Source organism: Pinus tabuliformis, chromosome 3_2, assembly GCF_031772625.1.
Source record: "Pinus tabuliformis cultivar Carrire ecotype Pingquan chromosome 3_2, CPIR1, whole genome shotgun sequence".
Lineage (NCBI taxonomy): Eukaryota > Viridiplantae > Streptophyta > Pinopsida > Pinales > Pinaceae > Pinus > Pinus tabuliformis.
Genome location: NC_142302.1, coordinates 914,411,556 through 914,437,104, shown reverse-complemented (window position 1 = coordinate 914,437,104; position 25,549 = coordinate 914,411,556). Strand labels below are relative to the sequence as shown.

At 34.3% G+C, this 25,549-nt stretch overlaps 1 protein-coding gene across 1 annotated transcript; it reads left to right on the top strand.

Annotated features, from left to right (window-relative positions):
• Window positions 1-7,875: 7,875 nt before the first annotated feature.
• On the top strand, window positions 7,876-9,389 carry LOC149183599 (thiol protease SEN102-like). The gene is made up of 4 exons (XM_089415005.1): window positions 7,876-8,303; window positions 8,494-8,728; window positions 9,105-9,236; window positions 9,342-9,389. Exons 1-4 carry the CDS (start codon window positions 7,876-7,878, stop codon window positions 9,387-9,389), a joined length of 843 nt encoding a protein of 280 aa, XP_089271131.1.
• The last annotated feature ends 16,160 nt before the right edge of the window (window positions 9,390-25,549 follow it).

Here is a 25,549-nt window from a genome sequence, read left to right as displayed (position 1 = left end):
TAGTAGAAACTCCTAAAAATGTTACATAAGTGCTAAAATACTGGAATCTTTTTTAAGCTTATATGGAGGTTCATAAAAACTGGCATTAACACTTGAAAGCAAGAGATCAACAATAGGGAATGTAACCCCGTGAACAATTGTTGCATTGGATCCTAGTATGAACACCAGAGCCCCTGGCTTGTTGAGGGATGCTAGATGTAAAACAGGAACATTTTTTTTCATGTATAGATGGACCACCCTCCACATCTCTTTGATTTTTGGACAAAACCCTCCACATCTCCATGATTTTTGGACGTGAACCAATGTCTAGAAGGACTTCATATGTGTTTAAGGTGACTACTTGGATTAAATGGGAGTTCCTTTGATTAAACCTTGTCCACTCTATGTGATATATATCAGGTATCCCAAGGATTCAATTGACATTAATTACAAAGATGGGGTTAATAGGATCTCTTGTTAGATAGATGTAACATGCCCTACTTCTCTTTTTCTTTTGGTGATACATAGAAAAGAGTAAAGGATTAATAATTACTTCATTAACTCAAAAAACTCAAAAAATTGTCTTTTAATCCTGTTACAATACAAGATTGTGGCAAATCATACCAGGTTTCGAGGTTTATTGTCCATGAAGTATTTTCCATATTTTTTAAAAAAGATAGATTCTAAACCAAGAGAAATCTACATGACATAAAACAAGATATAACTTATAAGGTGTTGAATTAGATTAAATGAGAAATTTATAAAGACAGTCCAAATAAGTTGTAGGAGGAAGGCAAAAAATGGAGCCAATACTCATAATAACCCATTTTTTTCTTTGTATCAAAACTTGCTTTTGAGGATAGGCTATTCTTCCATGATGTACTTTTAGTAACTTAGATGAATGATGAGACTTAGGCCTAGTTGATTTGATCCAATAGTTATTATATATGTAAGTTTATTACAATGAGGTGGGTGAAAGATTATCACTCTCCTAACTCATAAAATATCTCTATCCACCAATTTTATACTCTTGTATATACCTAATATAATATAAAGTGTATAGTTTTATTTTCTCTCCCACTTTCCTTCTTGTACGATTGTTCTCATTGCTCTTTCAATTCATGCACATATCAATCAGGTTTATTTTCTTGTTTCTATTATAGTATGAGTTTTGTTTTGGGTTGAGGTATTATTTTGAATTTTCTCATAAAATGTATTCCTATTTATTCAGTTTAACTGTCTTGCATTCAATTCTTTCAATGAGTGGGTATTGTCTAGAGGATCCACAGACAGAACATAACAATGCTTTGCATACCTTTTCTTGTCACAAGTATGTGATTTGTCTAGGTCTAATTCATTTTCTTGTTTATGGAAGTATCATCCTAAATTTGTATGATGTATGTGGAAACTTGAAATGTTATATCTCTTTATGTGGAGGTACTTCAACATTGAAATGAAAATGGATTTCTTAAAATAGGATATAAGAAACTGCATATCCATTTATTCTTCTTCAAATTCATTGTAAAGAAGAGAGTTTTCCTCTAGTATTTTTACCATTTTATTTGGTAGAACGCATGGTAGAGAATGATGCACTGCTCCTTTTCTCATTATGTTTGGAATTTATATTGATTGACTGAGTGTTTTGTGTACCTTCATTGTTGTTTGTTTTATACCAATAACTTCATTTCTATTTTCTATAGTTACCAATATAAATTAAGCTTCATTATACCAATAGAAATTAAGCTTCATTGTTTGTTTTATACCAATAGCTTCATTTTTGTTTTATATGAATAGTTAGTTTTGTGTAGCTTCATTGTTGTACAATGTTGATCATAAGAGAGTATTAATTCTTATGGTTTATGGAAAATATGGATGAGCATTAGGATCTGGAGATATTGGGGTTGTTTTTGTTTTTGAAATGAATATTTTTTAGGATGTAAATGAATATGAAATAAGAAAATCAAGTGGGTACATTTCGTTAAATGCATTGGAAGGGTGTATAAATGACATAGTTTTAGAAACAATTCCAAAATGCCATTTGTTTGGCATATATGACATTTTTAGTAGGTATGTGGAGATAACATGTGAAAATGATACTATGGAGTACAACTAGTTAATGATGGACTTATTTTATTTTTTTGACTCACAAAGAAGAGGCAAGGCCAAGATGAAATCAATCAATCATTATGTTAGTAGGAGGTTTACTTCCTATGGACCCAATGATCATGGCATATTGGGGCTTGTTACCCACCCACATGTATGGGTAATCATATGAGAATTTTTTTCTATGATGCAATTTTCTAGCTAGTTGTCATACATTATTTATTATATGTTGTCTTTTTATTTCCATTTGTTTTCACAAGATATCTACAATTTGATATTTTTAGATTGTAACTTAATTGACATGATTGTTATTAAGTTTCCAAGGTGTTCTTTTTCTATGGTGATGTTTTATTTGTTTTGTTTACACAGGTCATCTAGCCACATAGTGGCCACTATTGCCCAACTGAAGAAAACTTGTTTGAGTTTATTGCTTTTCTAGGGAAAATTGGCATTAACATAGCTGATGTTCAGGTATATGTAGTATAAATTATTTATATTCTACTTTAGTTTATATTCCAGTGGTCATCGTATTTCAGGTCTTATACTATGTTTTGTATCTTCTTTCATTTCAAAAGAGGAACTCAATATTGATGGTGAAAAATAGGAATTGAAGAAAGAAGAGAACAATAACACTGAAGTGACACATGCAGAAAGATGGAGAGGGAAGAGAATATGTCTAGTGATACCCTTAAATACAATATCTCACATGAAACACACATATAGAGACTGGTGATCAAGTCTTCAAAGTTGGTGAATTCACCTACAATGCCTTGGCAACACAATGATAATGTTTTAAAGTAATGAAACAATATTTCATGTGTAAATTGTAGTCTAAACAATATTAAGTTGGAAATTTATATTGTAATACTTGACATTTCATATAATATATTTTATGTGGTTGAAATTATTTATAGTTGCACTTGATTTTATTTAGTATTGTAATTAACATATGTAACTTTGTGTTTCCATATTAGATGAACATGCACATTGTATGACATTTTTTTAATTTAGTCGCAAAATCATACTAAATTTATATTGATTAATAATGAACAAATAAAATCAATCTAAAACTACTAAATTAATAGTTTATATTGATCAATGATGAACACAAATAAAATGAATATACAACTAAATTAGTCATTTATAATAATTATTAACAAAAGTAAATGAAATGAATATAAATTACTAAATTAGCTCACTATAATTTTGACATCGTAAAAGGCTAGGAAGGTCAGTATTGCGACAAAGATTATGAAACTGGGATCTAATGTGGTTGTACGCAGGGCACTCTAAGAGGAAGTGGTTTTCATCCTCAAAGGGCATTCTAAGAGGAAGTGGTTTACATCCTCAATGTTCCTATTCTCACTGAGATGGCAGATCCTTTCCATCTATGGTGTTTTAGGAACTGCCCAACCACCTATTTCACTATGGAGCTCATGAAAAAATATTATTAACCCTGCTATTAATATTAATATTATATATATTATTATTAAATCTAATATTCATATTAATATATTATAATAGTAATATTATTAAATTTAATAGCTTTGGATTAATGCAATATTAAGTTATAGTATAATATATATTAAAATATCATGATATATATTAACTCTAGATATACATGGGAGGGAAGAACAAAGACATAGAGTGATAGAGGTGGAGAGATAGGGGGAGTGACAAGGGAGAGATGGAGATAAACTGAAGGATATGGGAGAGGAGAAATCAAGAGGGAGATGAGTGAGAGATGTAGAGAAGGGTAAGAGAGGGAAACACAAAGATGGATGGGGAGAGAGAGAAGGAGAGAGCGAGGGAGATAGTGAGAGGATTGAAGAGTGGAGAGAGAGAGAGAGAGAGATGGGGGAAGAGAGAGAAAGGTAGGAGAGAAAGGGAGAGAGAGGAAGGATTAAAGAGGGGAATTGCAAGAGAGGAGGAGAGAGGGAGGGAAGAAGAAATACATAGAGAGTGAGAAGTGGTGAGAGAGGGAGTGACAAGGGAGAGATGGAGAGAGAGAGAGTATGCTTAGGGGTGAGATAAAGAGACGCTTAGGGGTGAGATAAAGAGACAAAGAAAGAGAGATATAGAGAAGGTGGGCAGAGAAGGAGAGAGGGATGGATATAGTAACATAGTTGGAGAGAGAGAGAGAGAGGGAGAGAGAGAGTGATGAGGGAAGAGATAGGATTCAAGGGAAGAAAGAGAGAGAGAGGGAGGATTGGAGAGAGAGAGATAAGGAGAGACAAGACTTGAGAGAGGAGGAGAGTCATGGGGGAAGAGAGAGGATTGGAGGGAAAAGAGAGAGTCATGGGGGAAGAGAGAGGGAGGTAGGAGAGAAAGGGAGAGAGAGAGGATGTATGAGAGAGCAGACTTGAGAGAGAGGAGGAGAGAGGGAGGGCAGAAGAAATACATAGAGAGTGAGAAGTTGAGAGAGAGAGGGAGTGACAAGGGAGAGATGGAGAAATAGTGTGTATCTTTGGAGGTGAGAGAAAGAGACAAAGAAAGAGAGGTGGAGCGAATGGGGGAGAGGAGGAGAGAGGAGAGAGGGAAGGATATAGTAACAGAGTTGAAGGGTGAAGAGAGAGAAAGAGAGAGAGAGAGAGAGAGAGAGGATGTGAGAGAGTGCAGAGAGGGAGGGAGAGAGAGATGGATTTGGAGGGGGAGAGAGGGAGGTAAGAATAAAGAAATACAAAGATAAAGGTGGGGAGAGAGAGAGGGAGTGATAAGAAAAATGCATAGAAAAGGAGAGAGGACAACAAGAGGGAAGAGAGGTAGAAGTGGGGGAGAGGGAGAGAAGGGGAAGAAAGAGAGAGAGAGAGAGAGGGAGAGGAGGAGGGAGGGATAGATATATAGATTGGAGAAAGAGCATGTATGTTTTGGGGGTGATATAGAGAGACAAAGGGATATAGAGATATATATGGAAAGTGAAGAGAGGGAAGCAGAGAGAGATGAAGAGAGAGAGAGGGAGGGACAAAGTGATTGATAGATATCGAGTGAGAGACCACATGTGTTGGGGGGTTTGAGATAGAGAGACAAAGAAGGATAGATGGAGGAATATATATATATATAGGGGGAAGAGAGGGAAGAATATTTATTGCACTACATGCATTGATTTTAGTTTATATGGTGATTTCTAGTCTTATTTCATTGCTTGCACTAGATGCATTGATTTCAATGTAAATGATTTCTAATCCTATTTGATTACTTTGAATAAATGCATTGATTTCAGTGTAGATGGTGATTTCTAATCCTATTTGATTGCTTACACTCAATGCATTGATTTCAATGTAGATGTTGATTTCTAATAATATTTGATTGCTTGCACTAGATACATTGATTTCAATGTAGACGATTTCTATTTCTATTTTATTGCTTGCACTAAATCCATTGATTTTAGTGTAGATGGTGATTTCTAATCCTATTTCATTGCTTTCACTATATGCATTGATTTCAGCCTAGATGTTGATTTATAATGCTATTTCGTTACTTGCACTATATGCATTTTTTTAGTGTAGATGTTGGTTTATAAACCTATTTTCTGGCTTGCACAAGATGCATTGATTTGAGTGTAAATGTTGATTTCTAATCATATTTGATTGCTTGTATTACATGCATTGACTTCAGTGTAAATGTTGTTTTCTAATCTTATTTATTTTCTTGCATTAGATGCATTGATTTCAGTGTAGATGTTGATTTCTGATTTGATGTAACTGGATGTATTATGGTACATTAATTTTAAACTGATTGGATTAATATTGTGCATTGATTTCAATGTAAACATAAAATATTATTGACGATGTACATTGATTTTTGTGTTATAGTAATTCAACCTATTAATATTCGAGAGAAAGAGAGACAAGGTATGATGTTTACTATAATATCTTGAGCTAAAGATTTAAATGGTTTATGATTTAACCTGTCCTTTTCATATAATCGATATGAAAAGACGACAAAAGTAACAAGGGTGACAATAAAAATAGTAGAAGAAAATAGTTTGAGATTAATCACCTATTTGTAATTTACTATATTCTTATTATTCACATTTTCTATCATTCAACACTATTACATTGTCACTTTACATTCAAAATTTTAATTTCATCATTTTTCATCATTAAAGTTATTCACAATATTTATCATCTCAACAAACTAAGGTAACTAAGAAAATTTAAAATTAAAATGACCAGATTAATCTGAGACATATTTAGCATATTTAAAATATTATATTAATATTAGATGATTTTACATATTATTGATAAAATCAATCATCTGTTCATTAGATTTTCTTTGGCCTCACACGACTAAAACCAACCTAGAATTCACCTTAATTAATTAGTTTGACATTTTAGATGTGAGATTCATGGTTTTTTAAGTATCATTATTTATATTAAAATTTCATTAATAAACAACTTTATTGACCAAAAACCACTTCTTTTAAAACTAACATATATTCCATATTTCAAATATAATATCAATATACATTATATTTGATTTCTAAATCCAAAAAAATAAATAAGCTTTAGAATTATTTCATAAATGTATTTACTTTTATTTTATTACTAAAAGATACATCCTTCCTACTCACAAAAGGAAGTTTTTAGAAAAACATACATTGTCTATCTACCTTCAAGTGGGACCCATTAAAATCAACTTTGCACTATTGTTGCAATGTGCCTAACTTCTTGTCCTCCTACACGAAAACTTTTCTATTTCACACATACACACTTATTTATCCCCACTTTATCTATTCTTTCTCTTCTTACCTCTATTCCTACTTCACTTCTAAACACTAATTACCTATAACATCTACTTTGCACGTACATGTAGATAATCCTTCATAAATATTAATATATCCCTAATCACCTATATGTGAATCACTTATATGTGTTTTTTTATAGGTCATCTCCTTAATCACATATATGTGCATCACTTATATGATTTTTACATATGTCTATCACTAGAGAAAAACAACATTCTCAATTCATTTTGCATATATATGATTATATTATTTCCTAGTTTTGTAATAGTGTTATCATCTGTTTACACACTTGCATGCATACTCTACTCATATTATCACATTGGTTATTACTGTACATGTGCCCTTCTTGTTAATTTTTCTAATTAAGAATATTAATTAAATTAATTCTATTTTATAATCATGTGTGACTTATGGTGTTTCAATAGTTAATTAAAGTCATATTAATTAATTAAACCAGTGTAATGGAGTACTTAATTAATTCTATTTTATAATCATGTGTGACTCATGGTGCTTCAATAGTTAATTAAAGTCATATTAATTAATTAAACCAGTTTAATGGAGTACTTAATTAATTCTATTTTATAATCATGTGTGACTCATGGTGCTTCAATAGTTAATTAAAGTCATATTAATTAATTAAACCAGTTTAATGGAGTCCTTAATTAATTCTATTTTATAATCATGTGTGACTCATGGTGCTTCACTAGTTAATTAAAGTCATATTAATTAATTAAACCAGTTTAATGGAATCCTTAATTAATTCTATTTTATAGTCATGTGTGACTCATAATGCTTCAATAGTTAATTAAAGTCATATTAATTAGTTAAACTAGTTTAATGCTTCAATAGTTAATTAAAGTCATATTAATTAATTAAACTAGTTTAATGGAGTCCTTTTGAACGTGGGATTCATGGTTTTATTAAGTATTGTTATTTGTATTATTATCGGTCCGAGTTGCTATATAACACGATCCCCTTCTGCTTTATCTCCACCAATTCATATTATTTCTGTGAATTATATCGACGAGTTATTGTTTTCTTTAGTTATGGCACGAGCGACCCTGTTTCTATTTCTGTTCGTGGCAGCCTTGTGGGCTTTATCGGTGAATGCCTCTCCTGCTGGATTCACAGACAAAGACCTGCAGTCTGAAGAAAGTCTGCGACTCCTTTATCATAAGTGGGTGCTTCAGCATGGCTCAACCAGAAATACATCGGATGAGCGATTCAAAATATTTGTAGAGAATGTGAAATACATCGACTCTGTGAATAAGAAGAATCTTACGTACCATCTTGGATTGAATCAGTTTGCAGATATGACTGACCAAGAATTCGCTCAGGCCACGAAATGCGTTAAGAATTTCAGATACAGTGGAGACATGAGTAGAGTGAAGAATGGATCATTCATGAACCTGTACGGGGCACGAACTGTGGATTGGAGACTGAGTGGAGCAGTAACTCCTGTGAAGGATCAAGGGTCTTGCGGTATGTATGATGAGAGAAATAATTTCAATTAAGATAGAAACTTTAGGTAAATGGTAGCTAAGGATCAGCGATCAGGTTCCATTTAGATACAATTCACAGAAGTACTGGAAAATCTTATGTTTTTGAGGAAGCAAAAATTTGTATATAACTCCTATATATTGTCTATTTTTTTGGCCTTGCAGGAGCTTGTTGGGCCTTTGCAACTGCAGCTGCTATAGAGGGTCAACACAAGATAAAAGAAATAGGTTGTTGACCCTCTCGCCGCAGCAGTTGCTTGACTGCACTGGCGGAGGAAACGGTTGCAGCCGAAGGCAGATGTCCGATGCCTTCGAGTATGTCGAATTGAGACGGAATGGCATAACTGAAGAATATTACTATCGTTACGAGGGGATGAAGCTACCGTGCCAAGACGGAGTGGTACAATGATACATACTAAGATGGATTTGTATAGATGGAGTTTAAATGGGTTAGCATTTGTATAGTTAGATTCCGTTGAGATGGAGTTTAAATGGATTAGGATTTGGATTGGTTTTCTACTTTCTAATTATTTTAAATTTTGAAGTGGTTTTCTACTTTTGTTTATGAGAGGTTTTAACTTTTCACAACTAACCATATTTAGAATATTAAATTGTATAGACTCTATATAATTAGGCAAACAAAATATTTTAGAAATTTTGTTAAAAATTATTAAAAATATAATTAGTTTTTTTAAATAACAATATATTATTTATAATAATAACTTCATCTAATTTGTAAGACAATTAAATCATTGTTTTGTTTTGTTTTGATATAGCTTCCTAAGGGAGCAACTATTAAGGGTGTTCGGCAGGTCACTGGTGAACTCGAACTCAAACAAGCAGTAGATAGGGGACCTGTAGCTGTAGTGGTAAAGTTTAGCCATCCCGATGTCAGAGGTTATACGGGTGTAAGTGGTTATGATTCCTTATATTGTTATTTTTGAGAAAAAATAAGAAAGAGATGAATAATCTAGCAAGTGTAACTAACAGAATTTTGTTTGTTTGTTGCGCAGGGATATTTAAGGGTTATTGCGGCTCAGAAATTAACCATTCAGTTGTAGTGGTTGGATATGGAGAGGAAACAACTTGGTGTTGCAAAGAAAAATATTGGATAATAAAAAACAGTTGGGGACGACATGGGGAGAAGGTGGATACATGAGAATTGAACGAACCCTTGGAAAAGGCGAGGGAAAATGCGGTGTTGCCACTAGGGGCTTGATCCCATACTGAATTAGATGTTGATCACATTATCAAATAATGATAGCAATTGGCTTGACAAAAGTTTGGCAAATTACTATACAATAGTGTGAAAATTTACCCTTTATTTTATTAAGCATAGGTAAAATAAATTCTTAATTTATTTTGTAGAAGTTTAATACTTCATTTATATTATTGTATTGCATTATTGGTAATATATTAAAATAATTTTAATTAGAAATTTTGTTGTGTTTTTGTAAATTTTAAATGGAAGTATGAAAAGAATAAAATGATGAAAACTATTCATGTCAGTTCTAAATTTAGATTTATTTTCAAAAACAAATTAATTTAGCTCTATATTTCATTTATGTATTTTTTTTGTTACTTTGTTTTATTTTCAATTCATTTAAAAATATATTTATAATTTTATGACAAATAACTTGCTATTGCCCTTAGAGGTGCTCTATAGTATATAGGGGTAGATCTCAGGTAAATTTAAATTTAACAACATGTATGTGGTAGATCTCATGTAAATTTAAATTTAAATGTCTATTTACCAAATATAGATAATATATGCATAATAGTATGCAAAGAAGAATGTGGAAAATGTGTGGACATAAAAGCTAGGAAAATATGTAGTTTTTCTTGTAAAGAAAATATGTAGTTTTTCTCTTAGAATGATTACATGTAAATCTTGTGTTTTAAATGCCAAGTCACTTGTCATTTTCTTGAAAAGGGATATGTGTTTAATTGTCTTGTGATACTAGCTAATTTCTAAGTTTCTTGTGAAATAATTATTATGCATTGCATGCAGGATAGAAATAGCTAATGATGTGCTTCTAGGCACATAGATATTCATTTCTAACTTTCTGGAAGAAAAGCATATGTTTTATATACACATAAATATAGTTTCTTTTTAGAAAAAGTGTGCACACTTCATGTATGAAAATGATGGCTTTTATGAGACATCTCTTGAAAATAAAAATAGAGATTCTTTCCTTAAAGGACACATATGAATAGTGTTCATACAAAAACAAGAATCCATACTTGTTTCATGAAAAGATTATGTGCATTGAAGTAAAAGTAATTTGTGTTAGGAAAAACACATGTTGCATGCACATAAGGGTAGCTATTGTGACATAGGAAATATGATTTGGTGTGTACGTAGAGGAAGTATTATGTTGACTTTCTTGTAAATAATAATAAACGATGTTAACTTTCTTGGAAATATTAATCTCTTGAAAAGAGTGTCTTGCTAGATGAGTTGGATTGATTTCATGATTTTAGTGCATAAAGGGTTAAGTTAACATTGTTATTGTTTCTTGATTTTTAAGCGTAAAGATGGGTATCTATAGTAATTTCTTGAAAGAGAAGCATGAGAAACTTACGTATAGTAAGATAGAGAAATGAGGTTATAATGATTTCCTTTAAGAAAAAAGTATGTAATTTGTTACATGAAATGAAGGTAGTATTCTAGAGAAGAGAATATAGCATACATCAAAGAAGGGCTATTATGATAAGTTATGGGATGCACTAAGTAGTAGCCATTGCGTTATAGAGGTATGTTCTTTGTATGGATAGAACTATTGAGCCATATTTCTTTAGGAAAATGATATGTGATTACTTTATGCTAACGTAACTATTATCTTAGTTTCTTGTTGAATGAGATGTGTAAGTACACGAGATTTGTGTTAGCTTTCATTAGAAAGGGTATACATACGCATGCAGGAAAAGACAACAAATTGTGTTAGTTTTCTTTACATGTTTGCAGGCATCAAAAGTAATAGCTAAAGAACTAGCTCTTTTGATAAAGTTTATGTAAATTTTCATGTAAGGAGATTATAACTTCCCTTCAAAGGAATGCCTTAGTGTTTTTCCCTCTAAGAATATGTGCTTATGCGAAGGGAAATATTAGTTAATATGATTATTTATAATTGTAATCATGATATCAATGTTGGCAGGAAAATATTATATTTAACATTGTGGCAGGTATAGAATTAATGGTCCATGCAGATGAGTACGAGTTGTGGGATCGTACATAGATGGAACAATCATGCCATAAGGATGTAGCATGTGGCAATATGTAGGTAAAGGGTTTCATGGAAATTGTAATAGCCTTTAGCTAGTTATGAGACATTTTAATGATATTTCATTGTAATATTTTATAACAATGGATAAGGGATGGAATCCCTTATAATCCATTGAGTGAGGAGTGAAAACCCTCACAGGCGTTTAATAATAAGATAAACTTTTGCTGGTTTTCACCCTACGAGGTTTCCAGGGTATATCGGTGTTCAATGGTGTGATTTCCTTTTGTGTCAGATTGATGGTGTTAAATCCTTGATGATGTTGATTCCTTATTAATGTGATAGTCATAATGCCAAGTATGTGATTAATTATTATGGTTAAGGAAATCATGTAATGCATGCAAGGTTCATCACCTAACATTAATTTATGTTATTGTACTACAACAGAGGATGTTATTGTACTATAACAAAGGTTGACAATGGTTATGCAACTTACTGTCCTCTATTTAAAATTACTTTATGTACTAATAAACATTATATCTAATGGATAATGAGGAATGTGGAGTAGTGATTTGGATAATTACTTGAGGGTAAATTGTATAAAAAAAATTCTAACTCCCTGCTTTTACATGTTACATGTGAGGTTACCGGGGAATGTTACAATGTAATGTTTAACATTTAACTTTTGGGTCCTATTGAGAAATCAATCTAATTATTATTATGTATAAACAAAATATAAATTTAAAATATGAAGAGGTTTGAAAACACTCAAAAAAAGGTAATATGGTAAATACACAAAAATATATCAAATGGGATAAGAAATCAACATCTAATTGACCCTAGAGGGGCTCAATAACCTAGTATGGGTGTAAATCCCTAGTATGGGTGTAAATCTCACATAAAAATGTAAATGTAAATGTAAATGTAAATGTAAATGTAGATGTAGATGTAGATGTAATGTTTAACATTTAACATTGTAATCTAATTATTAGCCTGTATAAACACAATATAAATTAAAAATATAAAGAGGTTTACGAACACTCAAAACAGATCTATGGTAAATAAATAAAATATAAATAAACTAGAGGTATGGTAAATAATAAAACCCTTTTTTATATTTACTCCACAGGTATGGTAAATAAATAAAAGTATAAATAAACTAGAGGTATGGTAAATAAATAAAACATCCTTTTATGTTTTATATTTACAAAAACTCAAAAGATATGTTTTATTTAGGTCAAGCCTTTGGGCCAAATACCATGTATAAAGAGGTATGATAAATAAATAAAAATATATCAATTAGGATTAGAAATCAACAGCTAATTATATATCAAGCCTAAACTCAAAAAATATGTTTTATTTAGGTGAACCCTGTGGGCCAAATACCATGGGTGAAATAATTATTAATACCATGGGCCAAATACCATATTTATAAAAGAGGTATGGTAAATAAACAAATATAAAAAAGGTATAAAGAGGCATAATAAATAAATAACAAAATAAATTAACCAGAGACATGGTAAATAAATAAAACCTCTTTATACTTACTAACGATCAAAGAATAGGTTTTATTGAGGTGACCTCTATGGCCAAATACCATGGGCCAAATTATTATTAATACCATACAGAAAAAAAAAAAAAAAAAAAAAAAAAAAAAAGCATTATTAACCCTGATATTAATACCAATATTAAATATATTATTATTAAATCTAATATTCATATTAATATATTATAATATTAATATTATTAAATTTAATAGCTTTGGATTAATGCAATATTAAATTTGTTATAGTATAATATATATTAAAATATCATGATATATATTAACTCTAGATATATATGGGAGGGAAGAACAAAGACATAGAGTGATAGAGGTGGAGAGATAGGGGGAGTGACAAGGGAGAGATGGAGATAAACTTAAGGATAGGGGAGAGGAGAAATCAAGAGGGAGATGAGTGAGAGATGTAGAGAAGGGTAAGAGAGGGAGACACAAAGATGGAGGGGAGAGAGAGAAGGAGAGAGTGAGGGAGATAGTGAGATCATTGAAGAGTGGAGAGAGAGAGAGAGGATGGGGTAAGAGAGAGAGGAAGGTAGGAGAGAAAGGGAGAGAGGGGAAGGATTAGAGAGAAGAATTGCAAGAGAGGATGAGAGAGGGAGGGAAGAAGAAATACATAGAGAGTGAGAAGTGGTGGGAGAGGGAGTGACAAGGGAGAGATAGAGAGAGAGAGAGAGTATGCTTAGGGGTGAGATAAAGAGACAAAGAAAGAGAGATATAGAGAAGGGGGGCAGAGAAGGAGAGAGGGATGGATATAGTAACATAGTTGGAGAGAGAGAGAGAGTGATGGGGGAAGATATAGGATTGGAGGGAAGAAAGAGAGAGAGAGAGGGAGGATTGAAGGGAAAAGAGAGAGAGAGAGAGATAATGAGAGACAAGAATTGAGAGAGAGGAGGATATTCATGGGGGAAGAGAGAGGATTGGAGGGAAAAGAGAGAGAGTGATTGGGGAAGAGAGAGGGAGGTAGTAGAGAAAGGGAGAGAGAGGATGTATGAGAGAGCAGACTTGAGAGAGAGGAGGAGAAAGGGAGGGAAGAAGAAATACATAGAGAGTGAGAAGTGGAGAGAGAAAGGGAGTGACAAGGGAGAGATGGAGAAATAGTGTGTATGTTTGGAGGTGAGAGAAAGAGAAAAGAAGGAGAGGTGGAGCGAATGGGGGAGAGAAGGAGAGAGGAGAGAGGGAAGGATATAGTAACAGAGTTGAAGGGTGAAGAGAGAGAAAGAGATAGAGAGAGAGAGAGGATGTGAGAGAATGGAGAGAGGGAGGGATAGAAGGAGAGAGGGAATGATATAGTAACAGAGTTGAAGGGTGAAGAGAGAGAAAGAGAGAGAGAGAGAGAGGGGATGTGAGAGAATGGAGAGAGGGAGGGATAGACAGATGGATTTGGAGGGGGAGAGAGGGAGGTAAGAATAAAGAAATACAAAGAGAAAGGTGGAAAGAGAGAGAGAGGGAGTGATAAGAAAAATGCATAGAAAGGGAGAGAGGACAACAAGAGGGAAGAGAGGTAGAAGTGGGGGAGAGGGAGAAAATGGGAAGAGAGAGAGAGAGGGAGGGAGAGGAGGAGGCAGGAATAGATAGATAGATTGGAGAAAGAGCATGTATGTTTTGGGGGTGATATAGAGAGACAAAGGGATATAGAGATATATATGGAAAGTGAAGAGAGGGAAGCAGAGAGAGAGGGAGGGACAAAGTGATTGATAGATATCGAGTGAGAGACCACGTGTGTTGGGGGGTTGAGATAGAGAGACAAAGAAGGAGAGATGGAGGAAGATATATATATGGAGGGGGAAGAGAGGGAAGAATATTTATTGCACTACATGCATTGATTTTAGTTTATATGGTGATTTCTAATGCTATTTCATTGCTTGCACTAGATGCATTGATTTTAATGTAGATGTTGATTTCTAATGATATTTGATTTCTTGCACTAGATGCATTGATTTGAATGTAGATGATTTATAATCCTATTTGATTGCTTTGACTAAATGCATTGATTTCAGTGTAGATGGTGATTTCTAATCCTATTTGATTGCTTACACTTGATGCATTGATTTCAATGTAGATGTTGATTTCTAATAATATTTGATTGCTTGCACCAGATACATTGATTTAAATGTAGACGATTTCTATTCCTATTTTATTGCTTGCACTAAATTCATTGATTTTAGTGTAGATGGTGATTTCTAATCCTATTTCATTGCTTTCAGTATATGCTTTGATTTCAGCCTAGATGTTGATTTATAATCATATTTCATTACTTGCACTAGATGCATTTATTTCAGTGTAGATGTTGGTTTATAAACCTATTTTTTGACTTGCACAAGATGCATTGATTTGAGTGTAAATGTTGATTTCTAATCATATTTGATTGTTTGTATTACATGCATTGACTTCAGTGTAAATGTTGTTTTCTAATCTTATTTCTTTTCTTGCATTAGATGCATTGATTTTAGTGTAGATGTTGATTTCTGATTTGATGTAATTGGATGTATGATGGTACATTAACCTTAAACTGATCGGATTAATATTGTGCATTGATTTCAGTGTAAGCATAAAATATTATTGACAATGTACATTGATTTTTGTGTTATAGCAATTCAACCTATTAATATTCGAGAGAAAGAGGGACAAGGTATGATGTTTACTATAATATCTCGAGCTAAATATTTAAATGGTTTATGATTTAACCTGTCCTTTTCATGTAATCGATATGGAAAGATGACAAAAGTAAAAAGGGTGACAATAAAAATAGTAGAAGAAAATAGTTTGAGATTAATCACCTATTTGTAATTTACTATATTCTTATTATTCACATTTTCTATCATTCAACAATACATTCAAAATTTTAATTTCATCATTAAAGTTATTCAAAATATTTATCATCTCAACAAGCTAAGGTAACTAAGAAAATTTAAAATTAAAATGACTAGATTAATCTGAGACATATTTGTCATATTTAAAATATTATATTAATATTAGATGATTTTACATATTATTGATAAAATCAATCATCTGTTCATTAGATTTTATTTGGCCTCACACGACTGAAACCAGCCTAGATCCATGTTAACTCCGGATCTATCAAGTGCCAAGAGGGATAAAATCTCTCGAGGTGAAAACCTTTCCTCAAGTTTTTCACTCAAAAATGAGTTTTGCACCTCAAGAGATTTGATTCCTCTCGTTGCTTGTTATATAACAAGCCTATGGGCCAAATACCATGGACCAAATTATTATTAATACCATGCAAAAGAACATTATTAACCCTAATATTATTATTATTAAATTTAATAACTTTGCATTAATACAATATTAAATTTGTTATATTATAATATATATTCATATATTAAGATATATATATATCTATATATATATATATATATATATATATATATATATATATATATATATATATATATATTAAATCTAGATATATATGGGAGGTAAGAACAAATACATATTGTGATAGAGGTGGAGAAATAGGGTGACTCACAAGGGAGAGATGGAGATAAATTGAAGGAGAGGGGAGAAAAGGAATGAAGAGAGAGAGAGGGGGGGAGAGGAGTGAGAGAGGTAGAGAAGGGTAAGAGAAGGAGAGAGAGACTTAAAGATGGAGGTGGGAGAGAGGGAAGGAGGGAGGGAGAAGGAGAGATGGAGGGAGATAGTGAGAGAATTAGAGGGAAGAGGGATATGGGGGAAGACAGAGGGAGGTAGTAGAGAAAGGGAGAGAGACGAAGGATGAGAGAGAGGACTTCAGAGAGAGGAGGAGAGAGGGAGGGATAGAGAGATGGATTTCGAAGGGGAGAGAGGGAGGGTAGAAGAAATACATAAAGAGCGATAAGTGGAGAGAGAAGGAGTGACAAGGGAGAGATGGAGAGAGAGTGTCTATGTTTAGGGTTGAGATAAAGAGAAATAGAAGGAGAGATGGATACAAGGGGGGAGAGAAGGAGAGAGAAAGGGAAAGGAAGGGATATAGTAATATAGTTAGATAGAGAGAAAGAGGGAGAGCAGGGGGCAGATTGATGGAGGCAAGAGAGAAAGGGAGAGAGAGGAAAGACGAGATAGAGGACTTCAGAGAGAGGGAGAGAGTAATGGGGCAAGAGAGAGGATTGTAGGGGAAAGACTAAAAGAGAGAAATAGAGAGAGAGATGGGGGAATAGAGAGGGAGGCAAGAGAGAAAGAGAGAGAGAGGAAGGATGAGAGAGAGGACTTGAGAGGGAGGGATAGAGAGATGAAGTGGGAGGGGGAGAGAGGGATGGTAGAACAAATACATAGTGAGTGAGAAGTGGAGAGAGAGATGGAGTGAAAAGGGAGATATGGGGAGAGAATGTACGTGTTTGGGGGTGAGATAAAGAGGAAAACAAGGAGAGATGGAGAGAGGGGGGGGGAGAGAGAGAGAGAGAGAGATAGGTGGGAGAGAAAAGGAGAGAGAGGACTTCATCACCTCTCAAAGGAAGGACTTCATCTACCTAAGACTTGTAGTTTCATAGAATAAGTACAAGATGATAGTACTATGACTTTACCACTATTTCCATTTGATAATTTACGAGCTCTTTTCTAACTTGTGTTTTTCTGAGTACATGGAATTGTTAAGTGTAATATTTGTTTTCAACTACTTGGTTGATAACTACTTGATATTATGAAAGTTATGGATCATTCAAGATCTATAGAGAAAAATGATCTATCTCTAGATGGTGTTTCCTGAATAGTGCATTGAGCACTAGAGTAGTATATTTTTGTTTCTCATATATATATATATATATATATATATATCTATATATATATATATATATATATATATATATATATATATATATATAGATATGGATCATTCAAGATCTATAGAGAGAAATGATCTATCTCTAGATGATGTTTTCTGAATAGTGCATTGAGCACTAGAGTAGTATATTTTTGTTTCTCTCATTTAGATATATATATATATATATATATATATATATATATATATATATATATATATATATATATATTCTCTCTCTCTCTCTCTCTCTCTCTCTCTCTCTCTCTCATTGTGTGTGTGCATTTTAGGAGTTTAATGCTATTATATTAATTGACGGGGTCATTTCCACCAAGCTTATTACATAAAAATTAATAAAATTATAGATACTACAAAATATGGAAAATAAACAACCCTATCACCTTCAATTGTCATTTTATTTGTAGGAGATATGTTATTCATTTAGCCACTTGCTAAATTCGATTGAATCAACAAACATAGTGAAATTTATTTAATATTCAGATGTGATCTACTTACCATGGATATATTACTAGCGTTAATAAATGTTGCAAGGAATTGTGTAGAAATTCCCACTGTAGATAGCCTGATAATGCAATATACTAAAGCAAAATACTAGATCTACTTCTACAACAAACTTTGCAGAAGCTTAATCAATTTGAGCAAGATCAAATAGAACACATATAACAGAGAATGAGAAATCATACACATGAAACACAGAGGAATACTCTAGGGAAAGCCTCAGCTAAAACCTTGATCTCTGTATTATCATACAAGTGAAAATAGTCTGGATTACACAAAGCCTTAGCTCGGAAGCTCTCCAGCTCTCAGTAAAATCCCTCAATACATCTCACTGGACTTAACTCAGTTAACTGAGCTAACTAATTACAACTCATCCTTATCTCTTTAGCGAAGGGATAAATTCCTCAATCAAAGGAATAAATATTGCACATCCTCACATATACTTCATGTTTGATTTTCCTTAACTAATTAACTCAAGATGAATTAATTAATTATTTTACAAACAACTGCTAAGATCAAATTCGAATTTTAATTCACAATTATAGTTGAGGGACCAACTAAAATTGGAATGTATCCTGAAATGCTATTTATAGCAATGTTATTTTTAGCACTTCTATATTTAGCATTTCTTGTTGCTATTTTCAACACTCCCTCTCAACAAGAAAGGGATTATCAGTCACCCCAATCCTGTCTCTGTGGAACTCGAACTTGCATTTTGGCAATGCCTTAGTCAAAATATCTGCATCCCGCTGCTTGGTCAAAACATACAACAACAACATGATCCTCTTCACCACACAGTCTCGAAGATGATAGTAACATATATCAATGTGCTTGGAACTGTCATGAAACACTGGATTCTCAGAGAGTTTGATACATATATCGCAATAGATCACAGTTAGATCCATCATTTGACCAAACAATCCCACTAGAATCTTCTGCATCCAAATGGCCTCGCATGCTGCTTGACTGGCAACCATGTATTCAGCCTCCGCCGAGCTAAGTGCAACTGACCTTTGTTTTCTACTGTACCAGGAAACTGCAGCTGAACCAAGGTTGAAGATTCCTCTAGAAGTGCTCTTCCGGTTTGATGTACTCCCTGCCCAATCAACATCCATGAAGCCCTGAAGCTTCACTCCCTCTGTCCGTATGTACCACAATCCATACTGAGATGTGCCTCTGAGGTACATCTCAACACATGCTTCGTTGCCTTCCAAAATAGCTTGGTAGGTTGAACCATAGCTTGACTCAGCTAGTTCACCGCAAACCACAAATCTGGTTGTGTGTTCACTAGTGAACCCACAAGCTTCCGATAAAGAGTAACAGCTGCTACCTCACCTGAAGTAGCATCCTCCTTCCTCCAGTTACCAGTTAAAGGAGTCTGCATGGGCTTTCACTTCTCCATGTGGAATCACTTGAGTATCTCATTGGCATACTTGCCTTGAGACACAAATATCTCCCCATCCTTCTGCTACACTTCCATGCCTAGAAAGTAGTGCATGAGGCCCATGTCTTTCATCTCAAACTCTCTTGCAAGGTCCTCCTTGCAAGACTTGATCAACTGATCATCACCTGTCAAAATCAGATCATCAACATAAATTACAATGATTAATGGCTTACCTTCTACCATGATGTGGTAAAGATTCGTCGTTGCTTCACTTTTATTGAAGCCCAAACCAGTGAAATAGCTATCAATCCTGGTGTACCAAGCACAAGGTGCTTGCTTAAGCCCATACAATGCTCGCTTGAGTCGGCACACATGCGACTCACGATTGAAGTTCCGAAATCCTTCGGGCTGCTCAATGTACACATATTCCTCAATCTTCCCATTGAGGAATGCAGTCTTCACATCCATCTGATGGATCTTCCGACCCATCTGAGCTGATAGTGCCAACATCAATCTGATAGATGAGTACCTTGGTATAGGAGAAAATGTTTCATCGTAGTTGATCCCCTCGACCTGTGAGAAACCACGAGCAACAAACCTTGCCTTATGTTTCTCAACACTGCCATCACTTGCCTTCTTTACCTTGTAAAACCATCGGGAACTCACCACTGACTTGTCCGCTAGTCTTGGGACAACATCCCACACACTATTCCGAATGATAGAGTCTTACTCCTCTACCATAGCATCAACCCAGACTGGTTTCTGCACTGCTTCCTCAAAATAAGAAGGTTCGATCGCTACACACTCCCCAATCAGGGCCATGTAACTAGTGTACCTCTCGGGTGATCTCCTCTGTCTGCGCTAAGAGGATGGTTGTGCCACATTCTCTCGTGCATCTAGCATCAAACCGTCAGCTTCCCTTGAGCATTTCCGCCCATCTCTGGAAGACTCTGCATGAGTGGATGTCTCCACTACTAGATCCTCTACATGCGGCTGCTCCGCATCAATATGAGGCTCCTCCTCCTTTGGAACCAAACGTTCCTCCTCTGCATGCAACTTGAGCTCCCTCTCAAGTGATACTCGCATGGATTTCTGCTCATCAAACTTCAGATCTCTGCACACCACTGTCTTCTAACTGGTAGGCAGGAACACCCGATAGTTGTGGGGTGTATCAGTGTACCCCACAAGTATCCCCAACTCAGTTGTTGGATCTAGCTTCTTGCTGGCATCTTTGGTCACATGGCAATAAACCAATGATACAAAGATTTTGAAGTGACTCACATCTGGTCACTTCCCAGAAAATGCCTACATTGGTGTCTTCATCCCCTATATACGGTGCGGACTTCTATTCTGCAATATACTACTGTATTGCATGCCTCAACCCACAAATGAAGTGGTAGGCTTTGGTCATGCAACATTGCTCGAGTTGCTCCCACAATATATGAGTTCTTCCTTTCATCCACCCCATTCTGTTGTGGGTTATGGGGTGTCGTCAACTCCCGTTTAATTCCTTCTGTTACACAAAAGTCCTTAAATTGTTGGGAGACATACTCTCTACCCTTATCGCTTTGCGAACTCTTATTTCTTTCCAGATTTTTTCTCTGCCAAGGCTTTGAACTCACAAAACCTGAAGAAGGTCTGATCCTTCTTTTGTATAAAGTAGATCCAACATCTACGAGAAAAATCATCAATAAAAATAACATAGTACCTTTCTTTAGCGGTGGAGGCTATAGAGAATGGTCCACATACATCTGTGAACTCGCTCCTGGATTGCTCTAGCTCTACTGTCTCGATCCTAAAAGGAATATTTCGCATACTTACCCAAGGTGCAACCTTTGCATGTATCCACTCGCTCCAATTTTCCCTTGGGTAGTCCAGTAGAAATTTTCTGCATGATCTTCAAGGCCCCGTGGTGCAAGTGGCCCAATCTTCTATGCCACATCTCGCCAACATATTGGCTCTGCACCCCCTCTACTTTGGAACTCAATGCATCACAGTCGTCTACCTCCAGCTTTTAGAGATTCTTTACTCGAATTCCAATTTGCTTGGTCTGTCCAGTGCCGATATGCCTCAGGAATACCTTTCCTTTACTAAATACTACATCATAGCTTTTATCTTCTAGCATAGCAACAGACACAAGATTCTTCTTTAGACCCGGTACATACTTTACACTAGTGAGGGTGAGAGGAGCTCCATGCTCCCTCTGAAACACAACCATACCTTCACCTAAAACATAGTACTTTCCATCATCGCCCATCTCAATGCGCATTTGGAGATCCTTCTCCTCCAGCATACTGAATAGATTCTTGTCACCTGACATGTGGAATGAAGCTCCACTGTCTAGGTACCAAACACATCCCACCATGTATGAAACCATGCATGTGATGAGAGAGAAATCCAACTCAAACTATGAGGCCAGTGCCTCACCATCTGATCCCTTCGAGGATCCTTTCTTGGATTTCTTTTGTGGACAATTCGTAGCATAATGGCCCACCTCATGACAATGAAAGCATCGCACTTTCGATTTGTCAAACTTCTTCCCACCATGGGAAGAACTCGATTTGGGATGGGATACCTTCCCTTTCCCTTTCCTAGCTTTACTCGCTAAAGCTATATTTTCTTCATCATCTTGTTTTGATGAAGATCCATCTCTGGTGCTTCTTCTTATCTCCTCCTGCATCAGATCCGACAAAAGTCGTTCGCAATTTGGCAGTTTCTCTCTTCCATTTACCGAGTCTTGGTAGCTATGCCAGCTCTTAGGAAGACCGAGGAGAGCAAGACTCACCATGTCATTGTCGGTTGTCGTGCTCCCTACACTTCCAAGCTCATCCCTGCAGGTGGTGAGATTGGTCAAGTATGTTGAGATCGTGTCTCCCTTTTCACACTTGATTTTCTGAAGCTTGTCTTTCAACGCCAGCTTCCTCTTATCGTTGTTCTTCTAATATAGATCCTTCAATGTTTTCCACATTGAATACGATGTCTCCTTCCCATGGAGGCTCGAGACAATGTGGTCGAACTCCCTCCAGGAGGATTCTCCTCGATCTAGCCACACATTTCTTCTATTCCACCAATTCTTAGGCATTAGTTGTTGTGGGCTTGGGGACTTCTTGATCAATGAATTCCTTCAAACTGTTTTCCTCTAATACCACTTCCATGTGATCCTTCCAGGCTATATAATTCGAGCTACCATCAAGGGCATACTCGAGTCTCAAACCGTTGAATGCCATTGGTGAAATTGAGATGTGATAAGAACTCGATTTCTATAATCAGGAACTTGAAACTTAGAACTTCTCCCTTCTTGTATATTGTTCTTTGCTTTGATCACCTATGCTTCGATACCATGTAGAAATTCCCACTGTAGATCACCTGATAATGTAATATACTAAAGTAAAATACTAGATCTACTTCTACAACAAACTTTGTGGAAGCTTAATCAATTTGAGCAAGATCAAATAGAACACATATAACAGAGAATGAGAAATCATACACATGAAACACAGAAGAATACTCTGGGAAAGCCTCGGCTAAAAACCCCAATTTCTGCATTATCATACAAGTGAAAATAGTCCGGATTACACAAAGCCTTAGCTCCGAAGCTATCCAACTCTCAGTACAATCCCTCAATACAGCTCACAGACTGAATAGACACAACATATGCATTCCCTCAATCCTCCAAGCCTCCTATTTCCTTGCACAGTTTTTCTTGGGGTTCAATGATTCCACCCATGTGAAGTCTGGCCTCATACAACTCACTGAACTCAAAGATAACTGCACAATCCGTAAGGAATGAATTCCTTCTGCATGAAATAGATATTCACAATGGAATATTCCTGCAACTGATAGTACATTGTCCCACCATTTGATCTCAACTGGGTCTCCGATAGAACTAACATGCATTAACTAACTGAACTCACAATCAGTTCCTCCAACTGTTGGAATTAATCTAACTGGACTTAAATCAGTTAACTGAGCTAACTAATTACAACTCAAGATTACAACTCATCCTTATCTCTTTAACTAAGGGATAAATTCATCAATCAAAGGAATAATTGTTGCATGTCCTCACATAGACTTCGTGTTTGATTTTCCTCAACTAATTAACTCAAGATGAATTAATTAATTATTTTACAAACAACTATTAAGATCAAATTCAAATTTTAATTCACAATTTTAGTTCACGAACTAACTAAAATTGGAATGTATCCCGAAATGTTATTTATAGCAATGCTATTTTAACGATTTTATATTTAGCATTTCTTGTTGCTGTTTTCAACAAATTGCACTAATAATAAACATATTAACTTAGTTTCATTAAAAAAATTGATTTCTCTTTAGACATATCATTGAATCTCATGAGCCTTTTTCCTAGGTATTGAGATCATGTTCTTATAGAATCATTCTGACATTATGTTTTTCATAAGATCAAATTCTTGGACTTCTTCTATATATTTTTCCTATGGAATCACCCTTTTGAAAGAAATATCTCTTCCTTTAAGCTAATCTTTACTTTCTTTGAGCCTACCAAACACCATTATTTCTTACTCTCCTCTCATGAGCTAACCTAAATTCCTTCTCCTTTTCCCTTTTAACCATCACAACTTTCGAAATTTGTTCAACTTTAAGTCCTCCAACGATCTTAACATAACAATCGATCATATTCTTTTATTGGCTTTACATGTTTTCTTCCTCAATAGCTCCTCAACTTTTCACTTTGTTGTCATATGCCTAACTTCTTGTCTTCCTACACAAAAACGTTTATGTTTTCCACATACACAGTTATTTTATGCCTACTTTATCTATTCCTTCCCTTCTTACCATTATTCCTACTTCACTTATACACACTCAATACCTATAAAATCTATATTTTCACATACATATAGGTAAGCCTACATAAATATGAATATACCAATAATCACCTATATGTGAATCACTTATATGTGTCTATCATGGGGACAGAGAAAAATAACATTATCAATACAAATTATTTGTGTTTTTCATATTGGCCATGCATCAGATTTGTTATTGTGTATTTATTAATATGTTTTCATTCACAAAAATGTGTGTTTTAGTGTCTCAACTCATTTTGCATATGCATGATTGGGTTATTTCATAGTTTTGTAATAATGTTATCACCCATATACACAATTGCATGGATACTCTACTCATGTTAGCATTTATATTCCTTCTTTAATGCATTTTTTTTCCTTAGTCACATATAACTATCAAGGATATGGAGAACATTGGTTTTTACCAAACATGGGTGGCTCATGTTAATTTTTAATGTAATTAAATTAATAAAATTATTTGTATTTTAGGAATCATGTGTGACTCATGGCTTTCGTTTTAGTAATTAATTAAATTCACCTTAATTAATTAGTTTGACATTTTAGATGTGAGATTCATGGTTTTTTTAAGTATCATTATTTATATTAAAATCTCATTAATAAACACTTTATTGACCAAAAACCACTTCTTTTAAAATTAAGATATATTCCATATTTCAAATATAATATCAATATACATTATATTTGATTTCTAAATCAAAAAAAAAAAAAGCTTTAAAATTATTTCATAAATATATTTACTTTTATTTTATTACAAAAGTTACAGCCTTCCTACTCAAATGAATTTTTTAGAAAAACATACATTGTCTATCAACTTTTCACTTTGTTGCAATGTACCTAACTTCTTGTCCTCCTACAAAACAATTGTTGAACATTATCGATGCCTTCAACTATATCAAAAAAAGAGGGTGAGGGATAACTGAAGAATTTTACTATACTTAC

Bases quoted from the DNA above. Each gene is read 5' to 3' on its own strand.
- LOC149183599 (XM_089415005.1), top strand. From the start codon at position 7,876: ATGGCACGAGCGACCCTGTTTCTATTTCTGTTCGTGGCAGCCTTGTGG. The intron at 8,304-8,493 runs GTCTTGCGGTAT...TTGGCCTTGCAG, and splicing joins ACTCCTGTGAAGGATCAAGG to GAGCTTGTTGGGCCTTTGCA. The intron at 9,237-9,341 runs GTAAGTGGTTAT...TTTGTTGCGCAG, and splicing joins ATGTCAGAGGTTATACGGGT to GGATATTTAAGGGTTATTGC.